This window comes from Trematomus bernacchii, unplaced genomic scaffold, assembly GCF_902827165.1.
Source record: "Trematomus bernacchii unplaced genomic scaffold, fTreBer1.1, whole genome shotgun sequence".
NCBI classification, from domain to species: Eukaryota; Metazoa; Chordata; class Actinopteri; order Perciformes; family Nototheniidae; genus Trematomus; species Trematomus bernacchii.
This window is the reverse complement of record NW_022987546.1, coordinates 483,567-500,901: the sequence shown is the minus strand read 5'-3', so window position 1 is coordinate 500,901 and position 17,335 is coordinate 483,567. Positions and strand designations below refer to the sequence as shown.

Below are 17,335 nucleotides of genomic sequence, written 5' to 3'. Positions count from 1 at the left end.
AAGTGCAATTACACAAGAGGAAAAAGGGTGAGGGATTGGAAATGAGGGAGGGAAAAAAATGGCCTCAAAGAGCGCTGGAGAGAGGGTGAGAAGTGACGCCAAAGACAGACTTATGATAATAATAGAGAGCATTAGAGGTGTGTGAGCTACAGGGTGCTTATTTAGTTATGTAAGGCCGGGCGCTCAATCTGCAGGCTTGTTTTGAGAAATCCTCGGTATTTCCACTGTCAAGACCGACATGTGTTCAGCACATGGCCGACTGAAAACACAAGTGCCCCCCCCCCCCCCCCCCCCCCTCTCTTTTTTTCCCCCTCCGAGTACAGCACTCCCGACACAAACTGGGTCATAGGCACAATCCCACCATCTGTCAGACATCGCTTGCCTTCGGTTTCACATTCCTGCACCGCGGAGACCCCCGCCGGTCTGCGCACATGTGCACACAACCACACCATGTCCACACACAACCACACCATGTCCACACACACACACACACACACACACACACACACACACACACACACACACACACACACACACACACACACACACACACACACACACACACACACACACACACACACACACACACACACACACACACACACACACACACACACACACACCACACACACACACACACACACACACACACACACACACACACACACACACACACACACACACACACACATCACACACACACACACACTCACACACACACACACACACACACACACACACACCAGGGGGATGAAGCTGCCTTCTGTCAACAATCAGTCTAAATGGAGAGCGCAGCGGACAGCCTCGCCACCAAACGTTGTGGGGTCGTCTGTTCAGACTGTTTCAAAGTCCGCCTCACAGCAGATGGAGGGCTCACAGTTGCTGATCAAGTCCCCGGCAACTGGCTGACATCAGCAAAAGATCAACAAAATCAAACTCAAGACTGGTACAAGAGTGAGGACGAACCTTTTAGAGGTACAATCGTTTTCACTCTTTGACAGACTTAAAGGTCACCTATCATGCTATTATTAGGCAATAGCACAGGTCTCAGATATATACAAATATATAAAAAACATGTCTATGAAGTGTTTTGCTCAAAATACCAAACAGATCACCCATTCTAGCCATGCCTCATATCCCTCTATTTCACTTCCTGTTTCAAAAGGGCTGATTTGGGGTATAAAGCTTTAAAAAAAAAGAAGAAAATTGATTTAAAAAAAAAAAAAGGAGGGGGCTGAGCTCATGCGGGAGAAGCGACCGGCAGATACTGCGGTGATGAAACGCCATATCATGGATTATCAAGGATTATTTCTGAAACAGTATGGAGCTCAAAGGCTTTCTCTCTTGCCGGTTATACTACAAGGTGAGTTCCTTTTTATTTCCTGCTTCTTCACACACATGCTCTCCAGTACAGGTTAGCTCTGAGTGTTAGCGATGCTAATGTAAACATGCACCGACCATATTATGTCCCAAACAGTCGGGCATTGTTTCTGATAGCAACGTTTCTGATAGGGCCGTGGGTGTAAAGCCAGCCTACATTTCCAATATTACGTCATATCGGACGCAAATCTGGATCAGCTCCGTTGTAGCCCCGTTTTTAGAGATTTGGGTACGGAGGAAAAGAGAGAGGGTTTTATTTTCTGACGCTGCGTGAGTTCCCTGACACACCGGGGACACATATTTATGTATAAAAGACATCAAAAAGTGCATTTTGCATGATAGGTCCCCTTTAAATACACAGTCAAGTTTTCACAAATAAAATAACAAATAAGGTAATTGTTAAGTATTCATTTTTTTGGAATTTATGTAAGTTTTACCTTTAGAGATATCCTGATCACATTCTTTTATAAAACATATATCGTTTTTTTAACTACTTTTTACTTTGCTAGTGTCATCTGTAGTGTTTATTTTTTGCATAAAACAAATTCAAATGATTAGGAAAAAGATGATTAAACTTTAATTTAGATATTTGTTTTGATGAAAAGTCATCTTGGCATTATTACTTTCCATTATGCGTCATAAGCTTTTGTCCTAATTTAGGTCATAATACTCTTTTTTATATTGTTGTGAAAACAACCACATTCATTTTACGAATCATGATTCGTGATTCATGATTTTTTGTTTTTTTCTTGCTCATTTTTAATGAATAGAGTTTGGACAAACCAGCCAAGCAGGGCTCTGCTGCCCACAGGCTGCTAATGACTAACAGCCAACCTGCACTCCACCTGCCAATTTAAACACTGATCTTATGTTAACAATGTAAATTGGCAACTAGAAAAACGATCTGTGGTGTGTAGAAATAAGGTCCATCGAGAGTAAGATGCCTAAAAATGAATATCACATGAAATTCATGTACAGTGGCTATTCATGGCTTTCAGCACTTGCCTGGGAAATGTCACAAATCGCTCCAATAATAGCGTAATGCACATGTATACCATGCTAGCACAGATAACAAGGACAGCACCACCTGTAATTCTTCATCCATGTTCATAAAACACTGCTAGAGAAGGCTGATGGGGCGATAAGACCCAATGAGGGAGCGAAGGTGGTTCAAAATCAGTGTCCGCCTGAAAAGACCTATACCCGGTCGCGGAGTTTTCAAACTAGAACAGGAACAGCGATGTTTTCAAAAGTCAGAAGTGTGGAGGCTTCTAGGTAAACTCTGGTGCTGTTTTCTTCTGGTTAGTAAAACAACGAACCAATAAAAGCACTTTATGAAAGTAAATGTCTGATTTTAGCATGAATTCATAACATAACTACAACCTAAAACCATGTGCTGATATTGAATATGCAATGTGAAATTAAGCCATCTGTATTGGCTATGGTATGACAAATTCAGCTAGAAACCATGTGAGACAGCGCATGTCAAAAAAAGGGCGGACTCTCCATAGTTTTCAGATATTCAAAAAGAGTTGTATTTGTTTCCTGCTGTCTTAAAGCATGAGTCTCAGGATCTACTCACCATTCAGAATACTGATCTTCGTTCCACACAAACACACCAACACATCCAGAAAGGCTGCTCTGGTCACCGCACAGCCATTTTGTCTAGAAAGAGGAGAATGACCTTAAGCTTTTTCATTAAACAAATGTTCCCTGGATGATTCATTCTGCTTTGATCTAGCACAGGACATTAAATATAAAATCTCCCTTTTATTAAGTAAGACCCTTAAAATGTTCCTAAACCTTTTATCGAGTTAAAAAGATAACACTACAGTCATTGATATTGTCATTGTTTGCGGTGAGTCATTGACTCATGTCTAACCGCAAACAGTTCAATTAGACCATTTAAATGAAAGTATTAGCTTTGGTTTGATCTCAAGGGCTGACGTCTTTTCGCCATTTCATATCTGACCTTCCCTTGTGGCTTTAATGGTTCCTGTTATGACGTTAAAAAAGTTTAACAAGCATAAAGCGCTTATAAATTATAAAAGGATTTGAACTAATGCTACATTCATTAGCATTCTAAAGCAAGGTTAATGCATTGTTTGTATCTCTTGTTATCCATTCTTTTGTGTGCTATCTAGTGAGCCTGACTCTTTAGTTTAATAGTTTTTTAATTCACTTGTAAATGGTTTACAATTCAAAACTCGAAAAATGAAATACGACACAAAAATTAAACAACTGTATATGCAGTCAATTGCCTGTTCATAACTTTTATCTCATGATTTGTAATGTAATATCTGTTTCATTATAATCATTTGTTACCTTTCTTTGCTGAAGGCTTTACAAACCTTTAACCTTAAAGTTGACATTGGAACTTTTTTTTTGGATGATTTCTAATTATTGAAATCCCGATATTTTACAGATAAAGATTAAGCTACATCTATTTTTATTAATTTCATGTTCTTTGAGGAATTGTATTCTAGTGGTGGCTGCGTATGATTGTTTCCGACTCAAGTGATGCAAGCATTTCCTATAACTCCAACTCCTTGTGAATTCCAAAAGTTAGAAATGAATGAAAAAAACAAAAACAGAATGAATTATAAATATTCCACCTTAATCTATATTTGTTGGCATTTAGTCTTTTAAAAACATAATTTGTACCAAACTATTTGCTCCCCCGATTCCACCGATAAAGAAACACACCCTCCTATATTTTCAGGGTTGCCTAGAAGCAACATAAACAACATTTCAATTGTTCTATATTTTTAGGACGAGGACGTCATAAATGATGACTAGAGACAATTGTCAAGTTCAGGACACTTGTGAAAAGAGATCCTTAATCCCCATGAGTCGTTCATGGTTAATTAAAGGTATTATTCATACAAAAGTACAGTAACATAAAAAATAAATGTACCAAATATTGGCTTCAGCCCGTTTCCTGTTGGTTACAGCATGTGGTATTGATTGGATAACAGATAAGAGTTTAAGCTTTACATGTGTACCACAAAAACAAAACGTTACTGTAAAGTCTGGCTGAGCAGAGTCGATGCCGAACAGGACAGCATTTAGTTGTTCTGTTTGTTTTTGTTTGTGGTCCGTCCTCAATGTGGAACCATCACATGAGAAGACCCCAGCGGCACCATCGCAGATTTGATTAATTCACTCATATTTCACACGCATATGACCAATCAAAGGCTCCTTTTCATAATTTCCTCCAAAAATATCAATGTTGAATAATTGATTCACCATAAAACCTATGACTATTTTGGCTTAATCATGATATAAAGGTATTGTTGTGATAATATTATTTGCTATAAAGTGTTATACATCAGGTTAAGTGGAGCAGCGTGTGTGCGCAGTGCGAAGTGGGTTCGGTTCAGTGTGCGTTCAATCAAGGGTGCGTTCCAACAGCGCTGTGAAAGCCCACAAGTGTGTGTGTGTGAAAACAAGGGACACTGTGTGTGAGCTTGACGTCAGATTTTTTAAAGTCTGATATTAATAAAACACACACATTCACGTGATGAAGCATGGGGTGTGTGAAAATATGTTGGGCACGGATGAGTCCTGTGAAGCGTGTTCATCTATGTATAAATGTGAGGAAACATTATTTATATTATGTAGCCCCGCCCCTTTTCCTACTTCCGGTTCAAATGCATATCTATCTATCCATCCATCTATCTAGCGAAAGTTAGCTTTGTACTTTACAGGCTAGCTAATATTTGATCTCTATCTAACAAACTAGCGAATGTTAGATATCTAGCTAGCCGTTGGGAAATTGGTGGCTCTCGACATTTAAATATAAATTGTTAGTTTCCCACCTTAAAAGGTGTTTTTAATTTAAAGCAATTTTTTCAAAAGCATAAAAACTATTTCCTTTGCAGGTAAAGGTGCATAAAGCTGCTGTGCTGATGCTAAACAAAGTTATAGCAATCACACAGAGGATAGATAATTAGGTGCTATCCAGAGCATATAACGATTATATATTCAAAAATGTTAAATTAAAATGTGTTAAATTCATAACATGTAGCGTAGGGACACTGACGGGTAAAAAAGCCTACTATATTAATCAAAGGTTGAGGATTACATTTTCCATAGCTCCGACTTTACTGAACCTAACTGGTCACTATTGGGGCAATTGTTGCGCAGGTGGTCAATATGTTTAAACTAATGAGAAGGTCAGCGGTTCGACTCCACCCCCTGTAATGAACAAATCAAAGTGTCCTTGGGCAAGTTACCAAATTGCTCCCGTAGGCCTGTCTACACTTTGCAAGTGCATGAAAGTTTGGGATAAATGCGTCAGCTAAATAACATGTAATGTAATATATGGATTTAGTGGATATAGCTGACATCCTCTTGGAGCCATAAAAAGTCCAAAATGACACAACACAGAGACGGTGTGAGGCCAAAACCCAACACTGACTCAGAGCAGACGAACAATGCATTCCGAAACTTTTTGGAAGGTGGCCGTTTCAAATTAGTGGTGTTCTGGACGAGACGAGAGGTTTTTCTATAAAAAACAGAGATCCTCTGACCTGCGTTGTCCTTAGATCTGGGCTCTGTGGTGCAGCATGATCAAACGGACAGACGCCGGGCTCGCTCCGGTGAGCAAGAATTCACCTCGTCATCTTAATAAAGGCTCATCAGTGCAGCCAAGCGGAGCTAGCGGGGCTAGTGTTGCTAACCTAGCGACCTTGTGTTATCTGCTGAGGGCCGCAGCACAGGGGAGGCCAGAGACCCCGGCCTGACCTGGGCCGGGCAGGAGGGGGTAATCTGTGCCCCATCTTGAGGTCTCGATGTTGGCCAGGAGGGGCAGGGGTACAAGGCGGGGGAGGGGAGGAAGGAGGGATGGGGGGTCTGCGGATGGGACAGCAGGCGGTTCGCTTTGAAATGGAAGCCTGGGCAGGACATGAAGCGGACACGGCAAGGGAGGGGATGAACGGTGAGACAAGGAGCTATTCTTCTGGTTAGAGAGTTGGGAAGGCGGGAGGGATGCTTATCTGTGCATGCGTGTGTGTGTGTGTGTGTGTGTGTGTGTGTGTGTGTGTGTGTGTGTGTGTGTGTGTGTGTGTGTGTGTGTGTGTGTGTGTGTGTGTGTGTGTGTGTGTGCGTCTAGGATTACCGAGAAGCAAGCCACATGCGCTGACGGAGGCCTCGGGTGATGCCATTTCCTGCTGGCAGGGGTCTGTGAGAGTCAGTCTGGTAGGAGCGCAGCAGAAACACCACCTGCATACACACAAATACACACATTCTTGAATTGATATACATGTGAGAATTATGACCTATTACATTTATACATGAGCCATGATTGGAACTGCTAGATATGTTGATCCACAGATGATATTTTGATAATATATCATCATTAAAGTGATTTCCCATGCAAAAATGGCAGAATATTACGATTTCAGACACTCAAATGGGGATATTTTCTACTTTTCTCTGTTTTAAATCATATCAAGGTGACATTTTCATTACTAAATGTTAGATCGATCAATGGACAAAAAAATAATCGATAATGAAGACTCAAATGTCTTCATTATCGATTATTTTTTCGAGTCTGTCAGATCGCTTCTCTCGAAAACTGACCCTGCAAAATCCTGTTTCAAAACATACAGTTGGATCAAACAGCCAAAGGCATGAACATTTTAATACTAAACATTAATCTCACAAACTGTTGGTCACTATCATTTCACCAGACAATAAACATGCCACCCCCCCCCCCCACCCTCTAGACAACCATCCTTCCCGTCACTTGACTTCTGGCCCCTGTGGTGCAAACAGGCGGGTACGTAAACACCAGCAGTGACTGCGCAGTGACTAACAGTGACAGGGAATGTTAAAGAATTCCCAAGAAGAATGTTTCCCATTGAAGACCAAATCATTCTTCTCATTGTGGCCGATGTGACAGTGTGTGACTGAGCCAGTTTGCAGCAGGTGGACTGGTAGTGGGGAGTGTTACGGAGGCCGGGACACAGGCTGGCTGGCTGGCTGGGGTGTGTATTCTGGGCCTTGGTAAGTATACTCTTTTAAGCCGGGGCCACGGCCACAGACCAGTAGGAAGCCATTCATTACGCAGTGCAGGGAAGGAAACGTGGGGAAAAACCAGGCCGACCACGTAGCACCAAGCCTGGCCACCGAGTCCTGGCCTGCCCCTTCTCTCCTCCTGCCGTCTCCACGCCCGGGCTACACCCACTGGCTGCAAACAGCTCCTACACCCCTGGGTCCTTCTTCTGTCTGCTGTCATTCTCTGAGGGATGTTCCACCAACAGGAGCCAGTGCTGGAGCATATTCCCAAACCAAATGTTTAATCTTTCCAAGTAAAACTGGTTCTAGAGGATCAGTCACACTTGAAAAGGTCTTTGCAAATATTTGCTGAGCTGCTTACTGACCTCCTTAAATCTCATGTTACTTAAATCTAACAATCTCCAATTGTAATGCAAGCTCCAACCAGTTTTGGCAGACGGCCAGGTTACGGCTCACCTGAGTACAACTTTAAATGTTTGATGAATAGAAACAATTATCTCTTGATAATTGTTGTCTTTCAAAAAACATAGTAATAAGTGATTCAAGCACTTTCCTATTAAACACACAATATGTAATTTTCTACCAATTGGGATTCCTTCATTGTTCCTTGTCCAAAGGTTTCTACCTGGAAATCAAACCCAGTGTTTAAAAACTGTTAAAAATGCTGAATTAGACTGCTTCATGTTTAATGCTTCCCCAGTCTCAGCCTGTTTCTCTGATAACTTAAAGGGGACCTATTATGCAAAATCCACTTTTTCATATATGTTATACATAAACATGTGTACCCTCTGTGTAAAGAGATTCTGAAAGTCTCAGGAAAAAGGATTCACTCACTTTTTGTCCTGATCCATTTTTATATAAAAACCTGTCTGAGAATGAGCTGATCAGATTTTGGCCACTTTATGATGTCATAACGATTTTTTGGCTTGTGTAACCATTAGCCAATAACCAACCAAGGTAACACCCGACCACCTTATCACCTGAATCTCCTCTAGAGCACCATTGTGTTCTTTTTAACCAAATATCTCTCAGAGGGGCGTGGGGAGTGGCTCCTTATTTTCATCTAAAGTAATAGACTCAGAATCAGCACTTTTGAAACAGGGCTGAAACAGAGGGGATTATGGGATGCTGCAACGCACGATCTGTTTGGTGTTTCGAGCCAAACACTTCAGAGACATGTTTTGTATATCTGAGACCGATAATATATTGATGAAAAACAGTATAATAAGGGACCTTTAAGATTCAGGGGACCCGTTCCTGAAATCCTTCATCTGGATAAAATATGTGGTTAAAAATGTAAAAGATCGAAAGAGTGTATGCTCAAAATGTGGCTTTAAAAAGGCTATTACCTGGGACCAAATAAAACTAAAAAACATGCCGTTTAAAATAAAACATGTTTCTCTGGGTTTGAACATTTTCTCAAAACAGCCTTTGCACTAGGTCCCGCAACATTAGTTGTCTCCAAGAGCAATGACACAGACTTACAAGGGGAAAATCAGCGTCACTGTCAGCGTGATTTAAAAAGGTTTATGTTTTTATATAATACCTTTTAACTTTTTGGCCTCTTACACTTGTTTATCACCTGCGGCCTACAACAGTGTGGTTATATGAAGGCTGAACATTTGAAGATCTTGGTGGTAAAGGAATCGTTTGACGTGGCGTTGAACCCAACATAAATCGTGTTTGAGGTGTCATGACGGTTTCTGGTTTCTCAGAATTGTCAAACTTGTTTGTTTTTTTGCTTTCAGGCTGTTCAAACAAACCAAAGAATGCTGTAATTGGTTGTTGGTATGCCTTGTGAAATCGGTAAACTCATTCACAGGGCGGCAGATTAAAAGGTTGCAGCACCGGTCCCAGCTCTGGTTGCAGAGTCAGTGACAGAGCCCTCTGTCTTTATTCCATCTCCATTCAGTCCACAGCTACACCTCAGTCAGCGGGTGGGGAAGTCCCTGCATGGGAGGCTCAACCGGCTCAATCCAGAGAAAACTGGAATATTTATAGAAAATGCAGCCTCCCTGTTCCTCCTCCCAAAGACAGAGCAGAACTACACCCCATGTGCGAGGAGATGCTGGGACTGGATCGAGCTCAGATGAATGGGAAAATGTAAGACAGCAGCACAGAGACTTCGTGCAGGCTCATTTCTTTCCGCACATGTCAGGATTTTTTCTTTGGCCTTTTTTGTTCAATTAGTCCTACTACACCTGTAGGGAAATGTTTCTATCAATTATTACTTATTCAGACCCAACTACTGCACAGTATCTACAAGTGAATTGAATTTAAGAAGGTTTCAATCTTATATTGAATTATTGTGTTATTTTGGTAAACAAGCAGCATTCATCGTCATGGGTGTGCAACCGAACAGGGACCCACATTTAAAAATATGAGGTCAAAAACTTAACAGGGTAACTTGAGATCATTTTGGATCAGATACTTTTTAAATTTCAAATAAAAATGAGAAAGAAAGCCCTTGTAGCTACCATATTCTATTAAATCGTAACTGTTTGTGAACGTAATTTTAATATGCCGGTTACCTAATTGTGTATGTGTTGAAGAAGTTTAAAGGCCCAACCATAGTTCTGACTGTTTAAAAGTAAGGTGTGTTTCTCTGAATTTCTCAAATACTTTTTCGTGAAAAGTTCTTCATTTTTAACTCAGCTCTTATGGGAGATAATTGTTCCAATGTAATAGTTATTTATTTTCAATTTAAAGAAAACGTAGTAGCTTATATCTGGCTCCGGATGTTGATGTACCGAAACAATGAACAGAAAAACATTAAAGCACTAAAAGAAGGTGAGGTAAACTGCAGAGCTGCGTTAACTGGGAGCAACACCTTGTTACATTAGACACATTCATTTGATCCATTATCAATACAAATATTTGTTTGTATTTATTTCCCAAATATCCTTCCTTCTTTATGATCGTAAACCCCCCTCGAGCTTTGAGTTGCAAATTTAAAGAGCAAGAAATACTTGGTGTGGCAGTGCTAAATATGAAAAATATCAAAAACCTATTTGTACGCCTTGTTTTCTAACTGAGGCGTTTTACTGCTTGTGTGTGTGTTGTTTTCTGTGTGAGTGTGTGTTGCAATAAGCCTTGCTCCTCTTTTGGGTCCGGTAAAAATAGTGGTGGTGGATGTGAGGTCCCTTCAGACTCTGTTATCAGCCTGCCCTGCCGTCCCTCCCACTGCCGCAACCACAGACTGACCACACGCTGCAGCGAGCACAGACACACACTCATACACACACACAGCAAGTGCAAATAATTGCACGCCAATTCATGCCCCAGTCCAGTAAAACACATGCACAAAGAAACATATAAATCGACATTCACATAAAACCAGATAGAGGTTAGGCGAAGTGTGGACGCGCCCAATTAGACAAAAAGAGATCCCAATAAAGTCGGGCTAAATATAAAAAAGAAATAAACACACTCTCTTGCTCTATATAGCCGTACTCTTGCACAAACAAAGCTTAAATATGCACTGTAGATATACTCCCTCACACATGCAATATACACACGGGCGTGACAACCAAGTCATTTCGTGGTGTATGTCTGTGCGTGCATGCTAGAACTGTGTTACTACATTTTGTCAAAAAATATTACAGCAGTGTATCTCAACTAGCAGCCAAGAGAGATGTTTGTTAATTCCATTATGTCCAGAGAGCAGTAAATATTAGTTTACTGGCAGAATGAGCTGTGTGTGGTAGGGTGAAGTTCAGTAGCCCATTGCTATAATTCCTGCAGTAAAACGTGAGTAACTTCCAACACAACTGCTAAAACCCAAGTCAGCTTTTTACTTTTGATCATACATTCAAATAGGTACGTTTTACATATTTGCTTCAGATTGCCCAACTCCATGGTCCACAACTTAAGTACCTCTTTTTTAATCATATAATAAGATTAAATTGCAAAAACATTATATATTTGTTTAATTAAGTAATTAAATATTTATAAAAATGTTTTCATATTATTAAAATTAAGAGCTAAGAGCTTTAACAAATGCCTATTCCGCTCAGATTAATACTAACCAGGGTAAAAGTAAACGTTTAATCTACTACTTAATACAATAAAGAAAGGTCCAAATGAAACTCGTTAGAGCTGGCAGCCCATATACAGGGGCTTAGTCCCAATGCAGAGGACCCAGGTTCAAATCTGGCCTGCGACCATTTGCCGCGTGTCATCCCATCTGTCTCCCACATTTAACAATTTCCCTTCAATAAAGGCACTGGTGGCCCAAAAACATCTTTAAAAGAAAAAAGAAAACTGTCCAACCATAAAGTTGTTTTAATGTTTCAATGTCACACCTTCATGGCTAATATCCGGCACCAGAATCAGACATTTGGGATTCCCTCTGTATTAGACACATCTCATGTCACTAAAAGAAAGCTGGCTGGGTTTCAGGCCCACGCACTTTTTCACTGGTTCAACCCTGAGGGTTTTCTCAGAAAGTCCAGGCAGACTACTGGCCAAAGGCATCCGTTGTGAAAGCGGACCAAAATAAACGTATTGGAAGAGAGCAAGGAAGAATGCATCTGGGAAAACAACACCAACACGGCTGCTGCCAAAGGAAAGGAGGCTGTGATTCCCATCCTTCTTCTGTCTCACTCTCATTTAGCCTCTGTTGTGGAAATACACAAAGGATTACATCCGTCGACTTGGCCCTCCTCAAACCACCAAAGGCCGCAGCTTTAATACGTCTGGCCTGTACCGGGCATTGTGGGCCAGGGCTGTTGCTGGCGCGTGTCAAGGGCAGAGTCCAGTGTCGAGTTGGGTTAGTGCCGGCCTGTGCGATGGGCTTGTTAAGCTCGGTTCTGGTTGTGTCAACAGAGGCTTGGGCCCGCTGGAGTCGACTGAAGTAATTCCACCAGACCTTTAGAAGCCTTATCAAAGACTAGGACCCCACTCAGGCCACCCACAGTATAATGCTGCCTTAAGTTAAACCAATCAATCAGGCTTTCATTCAAAATCTGATATCAGTCAGTTAGTTGTATCTTATATGGTTGAAACTTCAATATGTTATTATAAACCTAAGTTTAATGGAAAACCTAATGTAAGTGTTCTTTTGCCAATTGTTGTCATAAGACTTTTTCTCCCATGTGAACAGTGCAGGGTTTGTTTGTACCGTCTGAGCAAATCAGGATTTTTAAATGACATTTCATGGCCAAATCATTTTATTCCAAATGATTCTCTTTGATCGGCACATTTGTCCGTAGGGAAGTGAGCGCACGTGATTCTTTCACATCAAGCCTGAAAGCTGTGTTGTACCATCACTTTTGAATAAGTGTGCTTTATCAGAATACAAACTGCCACACAATAAAGACTGGTCTGTCTCTAGGGATGCTCCGATCGATCGGCCACCGTTCGTTATCGGCCGATATTCACTCTCGGCCGATCGATCGGTGCTCTCTATAAAGGCCGATCAGGAGAGCCGATCACATGACCTAAAATACATGACACTTTTCTCTGTGCGCAGCAAAAGAAGCTCGCCAAAATGGCTTCACCGGTCTGGCAGTATTTTAAGGTGTGCAACGTGTGTGAAGCAGAAATCCTGCAGCTCCACCCGCAGTGACGGACCGGTGAGCGGAGCAAAACACACACTAAGAGTTAGACCTAACACACTTAGCTACGGATACTGATGGGCTGTCAGGGGAGGGAGAGAGGGAGAGAGGAAAAGAGAGCGCTTCCGCTAATTTCTCCCGTGTTATTATCCAAAGTTAATGTAAACTTGAATAATGTATAGAGTTCCACAGTGACGCGTCCTAAAACCCGGAAATAAACTCCTTCCGGTTCCTTCGACAAAAAAGCAATGCAATTTCTCCATAGGATTTTGAAAAATAGCTCGAAATAAGGTCTGTGGTTGACACACATTTAAGAGACGGATCACGTTTTGTTCAGCCGGATAATATCCACATGTCTACCCTACTTTTATAATTTTCGAATCATAAATCTAGTCGCCAGAAGCAAAATGCTAACGTTATGCTATAAACGAACTACAGCAGGGTCGCTGCTTCAACGTCACGCCAACTTAAGATCCATATTCAAAAATACAGATTCAAAATTGTACAAGTTGAAGCGTTTGTTTTAACAGTTTGCAGGAGGCAGGTACTTGCTTTCAAGCAGAACAGGGCAAACAAACTTAGCGGGAGTGTTTACGTGTTCGGTGTAATGACGTAAAACGGCCTCGACAACTTCTGTAGTCCTATTCAGCCACATGTTAACAACCATCGTTTTTCAGACACGTAAACTCTTCAAAAATCACCAGTGCTACACTGCTGATGTATTTAATGTCGTAGAACAAAACGTGATCTGTCTCTCCAATTTGTGTCAACCACAGACCTTATTTCAGCTATTTTCCAAAATCCTATGGAGAAATTGCATTGCTTTTTGGCGAAGGAACCGGAAGTGGTAAAATGCTAACTTACTTCCGGGTTTTAGGACGCGTCACTGTGGCACTCTATTTCATTTGAATGTAATAATTATGTTGGTTGTTGTTTGTGGAAGCGCATCATGTATTGAAAAATTAATCTGAACTTTTCGATCCGTTACGATTATAAACTGAAGCAATATAAAAATGAGCCCCATTAACTGAGTTTTAAACATCACTTTAAATGGAAGATCCCCATAGCCCCCACCCACCCTATGATCGGTATCGGCCTATACTGCATCCCTACTGGTCTCTATTTGATTTGTTCCAACCGGTTACCATGTTAGTGGTTAGTTTACGGCTACAGTAGTTCACCAACTAGTCGTGCAACAATCACAACATAAGCTACTTTTTCTCATGTACGTATGGATGAAAATCACTTTTTGTTTTGCACCATGCCTTTTAAATATAATTTGGGCAATAGACTCAGCCCATACAGTAAGATAGGCGAGTGATAATCACAGCTGAGTGTAACAAATGAAAACTTAATAGACCGATCATTTTTGGCTAGCATAACATACCATAAACTATAATGGTACTTGGAGAGCCCAGATCAAGGCCAATGGGGCATTTACATGCTCCTTAGATGGTCCCATTTCCAAAGGTGGGAATTGGTTCTTCCATCTTTGGTGTGTTCATGAGCTTTAAATCCTAAAGCTAGAACATGCTTTAATCAACATTTCCCAGTTGGCCATTTAGGTTTACGATTAATCCGACCCCACATGAATGCCGCACAAATGCCTTACCTCGCAATGTTAAGGAAAGGGAAACTTGTTTGTGTATTGGCCTGTGATTTGGATCCATTCCAAAATGTAGTGGGTTCTTCCTTGACTCATGCTACACCCTTCCACGAAGTTACACTTAAAAACATAGCCAGTAGTTTTTTTGCGAAACGAAAGATGAACAACAACAACCTTGCCGGAGGTAAAAAGTGACAATGTGTAATGTAACTGGAATTTGAGACATTTTTATACATATTCAAATGTTTTTTCTGCTAAGAAGTTTGGGTTTATTTGATTTATTTGCTTCCATTTGCATCCCTGAATATTACAATAGCTTCAAGCCTAAGTAAGTCAAGAATGGAGGTCTAACTGTAAAGGTTTATACTGTTTAATTCAGCATAACACTTTGGAAGAATGGAGATTCGTAGGAAGAATGGACTAAGGGCTGTAAGTAAGGTTGGATGGAAACATTTTCTTGAGAGGTTATCAGACCTCTTCACTGTGTGCGTGTGAGAAAGTCAGCAGGGTGGTACAGCTGGCCTCAGTAGCTGTGATGGTTCCCAGCTCCACACTTGGCTCACTAACAGTTGTTCTTTGACAATAACAGAGGAAGTCATTTCTCCCTCGAGCAAAAACATCTGCAACCTGTTAAGGCCCTGACACACCAAGCCGATTTCGGCCGTCGATAGATGTCGATAGATGTCTGGCCGTCGATGAGCATCCTGTCACCCTACTCAGATTGGTGTGTCCCGCACCGTAGTGTCTTTTCGGCAGTGCCAACACCTTCCGCTCCCGATTCGACATGTTGAATGAGCTGTCGGCAAAAGGCTGTAGGCAAAATAAATCACTCTGATTGGCTGTTCAGCTTAGCGAATCAGTGCATGAGAAGCGAAACGGAAGTGAAGAAGGCACACACAGACGGCTATTATTTTTCATTTTCATCTCACCTGGACGCAAGAATTTATTTTACATCATGGGGATCTGGAATGAAGAAACCGAAGACCAACTCAGTTGCCACGTAATTTGCTGCCACACTTCCTGCATGAGGTGGACAATAGCTTCTTCAAGTATTTAACGGACAGGACCCTGGACGATGTGGCTATTTTTTTATTTATTGTAGGCCTATTACTTACTATTTGTATCTTATTGTATTTTAGTCGATTGTTTACATTGTACAGTTCTACATTTGATAAACCACTTTTTACCGGTACTGCAAAATACAAAACTTTATTTCGTACCTTCATACTACAGCCATTAGATAACACAACATTAGAATGAGGATCAAATTAGCTATACTACAATAAAAGTCAGAAGATACAGATGTACATGATGATACCTCTTTTGCCTGTCAGTGTTATGATGTTGTATATTTATATAATCTTGGATTATAATTACTGATGCATGGAATGTGGTAGCAGCAGTACTTTAAGGCCTGCTGGTAAGGACAGTTATTGCCACTCACGCATGCGCAGTTCGTACGTGCTACTTGGCCGTCGGCTGAAGTCTTTGCGGTGTGTTCCAGTGCGACTGTTGGCCAAGACGCAGGAGACGTGAGGCGACACAACAGTCGTGTTCCGTCGGGACGTGTTCTTTGGTGTCAGCATATGAAGCATATTAGCATACATAAGGCATCTCCCAAGGCCAAACACTATGTCCTCTGCATAAACAACAACCAGTGTCTGGTGTACTGGCACACGCAGTAGTTCACACACACTCCTCTTCCCTCTTTGTGTGAATTTTTCTGTGATCTCAACATCTCAGTTACCTATCGTACAGAACACTTTATACACTTGCCGTGGACTGCATGGCTACTATCTCCTCTATCTGTGTTTCTATGTGTGTGATGCTTCCCTCCACACGTACGCTACAGGCCTCTAACTCCGCTTTACTATGTTTAGAACACTTCAAGGTTCAAGGTTCAAGGTTCAAGGTTCTTTATTGTCAATCTGACATAGCTACAGAGTAATTATGCAGTTGAAAATCTTATGTCACAGGCTTCTCCAACAATGCAACATAATAACATAACATAATAACAATAAGAGCAAGAGCAATACAAAAATAATAATAGTTATAAAAATGAAATAAAGTTATGATGTGGAATAGTGCAGTATGAGTCTATATACAAGTTATTGGAATGATATATATATATACCTGCATGCAGCTCTAAAGCCTACTATGACAGTCCAATCAGTCCCGCTCCCCAGCCCACAGCTCCTTATCTGCCTTCATCATCTCCATAATGACTTCCAACACACATGCTATCTTTAGCCTGGTTACAGATTGCCCCTGAGATATATACAATATAATGAAGAGAACTGTCAACTCTGGATAACCCTTCAATCAAATGTGTATGGCCCCTGTTATACAACGTAATGTTAAAAACCCTGGCTCTCGAGTTTGTGCCAGGAGGTTTTCCATTATACCACAGTTGGACTATTTCAAAGGAATTGCATTGCTAGGCAACGACTTCTGTCCATGAATACATTCTGTCAGCAGATGTCATAAAATGTGCACTTTGGTTAACGTAGCCATCTGAAAATCTGTGAAACTAGTATTCTTCATCATTTAAGACAGATATACATAGCCAACAACATGATTCAAAATGCAAAACAGCTGCTTGTTTTTATCAGGGCTGGGCGATTTGGAGAAAATCTAATTTTGTGAGATCTTTCATCAAATGGATCGGTATCAAAAGGGCAACGGTATTGAAGGATCGATCATTGGTGCCATAAAAACAACATATGAGCTATGTGAAATAATCATAAGTCATGAACTTAAAAAAATA

General features: G+C 41.0%; 1 protein-coding gene across 2 annotated transcripts in view; it reads right to left on the bottom strand.

Moving 5' to 3' along the window:
- Window positions 1–17,335, bottom strand: part of thada (THADA armadillo repeat containing) — a 110,474-nt gene that overhangs the window by 37,549 nt on the left and 55,590 nt on the right. For both annotated transcript variants that reach the window (XM_034122636.1, XM_034122637.1), the window contains 2 exons: window positions 6,503–6,606; window positions 2,963–3,045 (listed from right to left, as the gene is read on the bottom strand). In XM_034122636.1, the coding sequence (XP_033978527.1) occupies window positions 2,963–3,045; window positions 6,503–6,606 (187 nt within the window). The remainder of the gene's footprint in view (window positions 1–2,962; window positions 3,046–6,502; window positions 6,607–17,335) is intronic.